This window comes from Peromyscus californicus, unplaced genomic scaffold, assembly GCF_007827085.1.
Source record: "Peromyscus californicus insignis strain IS unplaced genomic scaffold, ASM782708v3 Scaffold_12__1_contigs__length_115047231, whole genome shotgun sequence".
Lineage (NCBI taxonomy): Eukaryota > Metazoa > Chordata > Mammalia > Rodentia > Cricetidae > Peromyscus > Peromyscus californicus.
Window position 1 is genome coordinate 110972364 of NW_026294413.1, and position 6918 is coordinate 110979281.

Below are 6918 nucleotides of genomic sequence, written 5' to 3' on the forward strand. Positions count from 1 at the left end.
AAACCAAAAAAAAAAAAAAAAAAAAAAAAAAATTGTCCCTCCAAGGCTGGGTGTCCCTAAAGGACCATTTCAACCCTCTAGCTACTTAAAGCTGCACTGCACAACCACACGGAGAAGGATTAGACTCCTTCTCACAGCTAGACACTGTGGCGCAAAGGCAGAGGCAGGTGAGCCATTATGAGTATGTGGCCAGTGTGGTCTACATACATGTCCCAGACCAGCCAGAGTTATACAGTGAGACGCTGTTTCAAAAAAGAAACCAGAAATAGTCCTTTCCACAGTATGAGTAAACCATGAATCTGTTACATGCTCCCATTCTCTCTCTCTCTCTCTCCCTCTCTCTCTCTCTCTCTCTCCCTCTCTCTCTCTCTCTCCTCTGTCACACACACACACACACACACACACACACACACACACACACACACTCACACACCCCACAGGGTCTATTTAGCATAGGGCAGCGTCAACATTTCTGTACAACTGCGCATGCCCTTGAATTTCTGACAGTCATCCCCCTCTACCTCCCAGGTACCACTCCTCAGTTTATGCTCACTGGGGTTCATCCTGGAGCTGCTTTTATGCCAGGCCAGTCCTCGACCAACTGAGCTACCTTCCCAGAACACCAAGGTCTTTCCTCAAAGAGTAATTCATCTAATCTTGCTACAAGATACTTATCTTTTAAAGAGATTAATACTAGTCTAGTCCTGAGAATTTGGAACCAAAGAATCCAAAAAAATGGGGGGTAGGGGTTACAATAAATACAGGATTTTGAAGTACATTCACCTTTTTTATATACATATTTTTTTAAATCAGTGCTAGGGATTGAATCCAAAACCACAGTAAAACACTTTTTATTTACAGTGGGTTATCTTTTTTTTACATTACAATAGCACATAAATGTAACACCAAAAAAAGGGGGGGGGACACTTGATTCTGAGGGGAGAGAGAACTGTCATAGCTTCCTATGAAGTTCTCAGCAGGCAAGATGGTTGCTCTCATTTCTCAGACTGGGAACTGGAAGCCTGTGATCTTTAATCCTGGCAATACTTCCTGCAGATCTAGAGTAGCTGACGGAGGTCTAAAACGTGCCCACTTAGTGCCAAGCCAAGCCGGTGACCAATGCCCGACTCCAGCCTGCTGAGGGCCTGCTCTGTCAAGAACAAGCTTCACTCCTGAATCCCTGCACATGGCTACTGCCTTGACCTAGATCACGGGCAGTGGGGAACCAGGCACAGGGAACTTCTTCCTTGGCTTCCTGGTATTACTAGAAACACGTGCCTTTTATTCCTAGCACAGGTAGAGACAGAATCGCAGAGCCACTGATGACCACTCTGCACCCGAGAGACCACAGGCTGACTGGAGGACGTCACCACTGCAGATGGGACTTTGATACCTTAGTTCTTCCCAGAAAGTTCCAAGCCATAAACACAAGAGATATGGCTAAGGATGGAAGTGTTGATCATATGCACGCCCGTCATCTGTACCTTGCATTACATGGCCCCACTGGCTACCATTAAAACACTGAATAGAAACACGCAATGAAAACCACCAAAGGCACTTTTACCACAGAAGGCCTGTTATAGGCCAGCTCTCCTGCTTGGCTTCATGGCCTTTCCTGCCCCGGGAAGGCGCAGGTAGGTGGCAGATTGCTCCTGTGGCTAAAGATGGCAGCAAGAGACTGAGAGGAGGGACAAGAGGCAGTACAGGGCACCGTGTGGCACAGGCATTCCTTTCCACTACTGCATGGGTACAGGAGATTTTAATGTGAACTCAGGAGTGAGCGACATAAATGTTAAATCTGAGGTGTGTTTTTGACTGGTTGGTTTCGTAGTTGTTGTTTTCTGTTTTCTATTTGCTTTTCTCACAGCATTCAACCATCAACACTTCCTGGACGTTCTCTTAAGCAGCACAGTCTCCGAGGGAACAGTGCTATGCCAGGCCCTTCTCCTGAATGCCCCCTTCTTCTGGTCAACCAAGATGGGAACTTCCTCTTTTTTGGAAAGACTCAGTCAGGTATGCCTTCACGTATTTGTGCCTGTTTGTATTTGGGTTTTAACTTCAGCAATCCTCACCATAAACAATGTATAGAAGAGAAATAGAATTTGATTCTGGAATTGTTGTCAACAGGACTCAGTATGCAGACTAGATAACAAAGTCTTCTTTCTCACAAGAAACACTTGGGGAGTCAGAAGCCTGTCAGATCTCACCCAGCTTCTGAGAGGAAGACAGAAGACTTACAAACTCTACCTCAGCCTCTGCCTGAGGAGGTCCCAAGGATGGCCACTGAAATGCCCAACTCTCATAGGTAGTAACTGGAAAAGCCTGATGCTGGACAAGCCAGGACTCACTGGACATCACACTCAGGACAAAAGCAGTCAGGCTCCTTCTGAAGTATTCCAACAGCAACCTGCTAGATGTAATGTCATCACCACGCAGAGAATTACTCTGATGGCCAAAAGAAAAAAGAAATTGGTTTTTATAAGTCTGTATGATTAGCTAAGCAGTGCAAAACAGATTGTGTGCAGAAGAGAAGGTAACACTTTCCACCCTGTCAGAGGTGGTTCGGTTCCCAGTGTTTAGGGATAAAGACCAAATATTTAAATCAACCGTATTGAAATTAGATTTAAAATCTCACATTGACTCTGGGTCTGTAACCCCAGCACTCCTGAAGGCAGGAGGATCAGGGGTTCAAGGCCTACCTCAGCCCAGCTCAGGTCAGAGGCCAGCCTGAGCTCGTGTGTTGAGGAGGTTGGGGAGCTTCGGATGAGACATCTAAGAATCTGCTATGTCCTCTCATGTTTTTTCCCCACACTGTTTTAGAATTAGAAAACACCGCAAAGTGCCCACTGTCACGTCTGAGAATACTCCCCCCTCAGCACTCTGAAGGCCTCATGTGCAGCACCAGCTGTGGCAGGGATCCCACACTCACCGCGCTGTTAAGAGCAATAACCCTACTTCCGACCGCTGGAAAACACCCAAGCCCTAGCTACTTCCAAAGGCCTCCCTAAACCACAGCAACTCTGAGTTCTGAAGAGGAGCTGGGGGCTCACACGCAGCTGAAAAGTTGGTGGAATTCTAAAAAACAAACAAAAATAACCAACCCGAGATTTCAGTTAAGAACTCACAAGGAGGGCCCAGATGAAAACCAAAAGCTAAAATTGACCCCAAGACAAACATTAAACGTTTCCGAAGCTATGGCAGCAAGAAGTGCCAGGTCCCAAAGCGAACGGTCCCAAGGGTTTTCCAGCCTACCGCGGGCGGCAGCATCGAGCTGTGGGTACCGCCTAGTGCCAGATGTCGCAGACCCCCAGCCTGGGCACCTGGACGCGTGCGCCCCGACCCCTTGGTGCGTGCAGGTGGTTGACTGAGGCAGTCTAGGGGAGGCAAGGGCTTGACAGGCGGCTCTGGGGCGCCCCCTGAGGTCCAGCGGCACCTCACCAACCTCAGAAAACCTGAAACCATCATCTCCCAGGGATGTGACATTTTTACTTTGCCATTTTTACTTTGCCCAAAAGCTGCCTTCCCTGTGCCTCTTACAAACGGCCCTCAGCTCCTGGGTGAGGGAAAGGGCTAGTTGCCTGGAAGCCTGGGCAGGGACGAAAAAATGAGGAGAACTGAAGTGGTTCAAGCCTCGACAAGGCGGCATCCCTAGCGGTCCCATATTGGGTTGCAAGCCTCCTCAGACACCAGAAGGAAGAAAAACATTGTAAAAACACTGGCTATAGCCCGGAGGGGTCAGCCAGAAACGGAATTGGAAATTTCTGTTTTGCAAGGCTGCCTCCCACCGCCCCTATTAAAAAGTGACCCTTACTAGGCTCGACCCCGAGTGCACTCGAGCGCACTCAGCTGGTAAGTCCTTGGCCAAAAAAAAAAGAATCTAGTCAGAGGCTATGATAAAAACAAATGCTGCTCAATGGTCTCTAGGGGAGAGAAGTGCTGATTCTCAGAGGAGATGCTCCTCGGCGACTACTTCCACCGAGGTAGGACCCCAGTGAGCAAACCCGGGCCTCCGAGTGAGTAGGCACGCACACCCTGACCGATCCTTGGGGCGGGGGTTTCTGGATTGTGCCAAAAGCTGGGTTGACAGTTCCAGAGACCGGAGGATGATGAACCGAGAAAAAGGAGCCCAAGAACCCGAAGTGTTTTGTCCTCTGTCCCTCGCAACCACCACCCTCCTCGAACCTACAAAGAAGGGCCCAATCGCTGCCAGTCCCCTTAGAACGGGTCCCTGGGGGCAGCGAGGGTCCTCGCGCCTGGCTCCTGGGTGCAAGACGGGGTTGGGGGTACCCGCTGCGCCAAAACCCCGCGCTCTGGCAGCCGAAGCACAAGCGGCTATTAACCGGGGAAAACGGAAACACTGGGGCACGTATCTTCTTCTTGATTAGAATAACCGCCGCCTCCAAATATTCCAGAACGGGCGGATGAGAAAGCAGAAAAACTGGGTGTTCTGTCCTTAGGAGATCGAGGAAAGAAAAGCCAATCGCGCCCTCTCCCACCCCTTTCCCCAGCCAGGACAGAGGACGTGGCCTTCACCTACAGAGAAGGATCTGAGCAGCTTGAGGGAGACTTGGAGCTGCAGCCCTCGTACTCTGCAAGAGAAGAGGAAGGCGGCTGGCCTCTGCCCTCACCTGGGGGTGGGGGGAGCTGAAGGCTGGGAGTGGAGGGTCGCCGGGCGGCACACTGCTACTTGCAGTGATTTAGGATTGTCGTCAGTGGCCAATATTGTTCCAGTCTTAACCTGGCTAGAAAGGAGCGGGTCTGGGTCTGAATCTGGCAAGCACACTCAGCCTGCAAAAGGGCAAAGATGAAGGTAGGCAGGGCGCGCCAGACAGCAAAAAATCTGCCCGGACCCCAAAAGCAACCCAGCTGCCGACTCGCCCCTTGCACTTGGACCCCGGCAACCCAGCCCAGAAGAGTGGTACAGAAAGGGGCCGCGAGCCCCGAGAGGCTCCGATCTGGCCCAAACCCTCGGCTCCCTGCCTTCCCGCCGCTCCCAGGCCCCCGCGTCCAGGGAGCTGCCTCGCGCTGGCACTGAGGCGTAGCCCGCACCTCAGCCCGGAGCAAGGCTGAAAGGAGGTGGCCCTGGCCACGGCGACCAGAACGCGGGCTGCTCTCCACATCCTGATTCCTCTGCAACCAGCCTCCGCCTTCCATCCCCAAACACCGCCCCCCCACACACAAAGGGTCAGAGGATGCAAAGCTAGCCCCGTTATGAGCTCCTGCCATGCCCGCCGGAGCAACGGGAGCACCCCAGATTACTAAAACCAACAGAGCATCCTCCCCACAGCCAGTCTCCCCAGACACCCTGCAACTCTAGCCCTCTGGATCGGCTCCGGATCAGCAAAGCAAGTCCGTCCCACCCGTCCCCCGACTCCAGCTGCTCCGAGCTTCCCAAGCTACAGTCAGAGCAGATCTCTGAGTCCCCAATCCTCCTTCCTAGCCCTCCACTGCTTCTGCCCTCCCCGACTACCAGCCTCCTAGAACACTGCCGGAGCCAATGAAGCAGAACCCTCTTTCCTCCCCGGCAGCCCGGCCCCCCTTCACCCTCTCCGCGGTCCCTAGACTGGCGCCCAAGCTCCGCGCCCCGGCGACAACTCCGCATACCCCGCGCGCGCGGGCCGGAGCCGCGTCCCATCGGCGGCCCTCACTCACCCGGGAAGCACACCACATAATGGAGCACAGAACTGGTGATTTTCAGGAACAAAATCCACCAACACGGTTCCAGTAACCTCCGCATGTCCGAAAACGCACATCGAAAAGAGAAAAGCAGGGGGGTAAACTTGTTGAATAAGTTCTTGCTTCCGAGCGAGGCTCCGCTAAGCCTGGAGGCTTTCTCGGCCGGCCCGCCACACGGATCCCCCACGCTCGGAAACCGGTCCCTCAGGAATCCGGGATGCTGCCAAGCGCCCCCGGGAAAACCTCAAAAAGTGACCGGGGATGCAAAGCCACTCTAGAGACGATCCTCTCGGAAAGAGAAGGGCTGCTTTCTGCTCAGACACGATCCAGCCGATCCGGCAGGGCGAAGAGAAGGCGCACGGCGGCAGCGCCCGGGGCCCGGGGCAGGCAGGGACCGCGGGTGGCGGCGGCGAGCAGCGGAAGAGCCCCAAGTTGAGTCGGCAGCGCAGCGCAGCCCGAGAACCGGCGGGCGACGGCGGGGCTGCGCGCTGCACGGCGGCTCCGGGCTTCAGGCGGGCAGCTCCTTCCAGGGCCCCGGCAAGGAAGGAGGCATGTCTGCGAGCGGGGAAAGGGAGGGAAGCGGTGGGGCGGAGCGCAGAGCCCCCCAGAACAGAAACGGCCGGAGGAGCTCAGAGAAACACAAAGGATCTCAGAGGGGCGCCGGGGCGAGGGCGCCTTCAGTCCATGCTCCTGAAAGTTGTGGCTCCGGCGCAGGCTGGGGAGGAACCGAGAGCGCGGGGCTGGAAACTGGCCATGCCTCCATACAGGAAGTAACATGTGAGCATGGATCCTGGCAGAGACTTTAAAGCCGGCGAGCGGGCGAGCGAGCGAGCTGGGGGCGCGCGGCGGCGGGGGCGCGCGGGCACGGGCGCGCGGTGATGCGCATCCCCGGGCTGCCGCCGGCGGGGGCGCGCGCTGCACTCTCTTAAAGCGGCCGCGCTGGGCTCCCGCTTCCAAGGACTTGCACTACTGGCCTCTCCAAGCGTGCCCAGGGCTATGGGTGTACGTTTAGGGGAGCTGGTAACGGTGGCTCCGTTTAGGACAGGGAGGAGACCTGCTGCCTTCTAGGGTCAGCGTGGCTCTGCTCCATTTGCGAGCTCTTACAGACGAAGCGTTCTGCGCGGATTCGGGAGAGATCCCAGGCTGGCTGTAGCTCGTGGACCCGGGACTTTGGGGAGGTGGGAAGGATGGCGGGGTTGGAATCTGGAGCGAAGGAGGGGCCGGCAGCTACCTTTTTCATGG

The 6918-nt window shown here is 54.6% G+C and overlaps 1 protein-coding gene across 2 annotated transcripts in view; it reads right to left on the reverse strand.

Annotated features, from left to right (window-relative positions):
- The window catches only part of Ptprg (protein tyrosine phosphatase receptor type G), a 703625-nt gene extending 697329 nt beyond the window's left edge, over positions 1–6296 (reverse strand). Inside the window, exon 1 of one of the 2 annotated variants that reach the window (XM_052734133.1) lies at positions 5653–6296. In XM_052734133.1, the coding sequence (XP_052590093.1) occupies positions 5653–5737 (85 nt within the window). In that variant the 5' untranslated portion in view covers positions 5738–6296. The remainder of the gene's footprint in view (positions 1–5652) is intronic. The other variant, XM_052734134.1, reaches the window with a different exon arrangement.
- Positions 6297–6918: the final 622 nt, after the last annotated feature.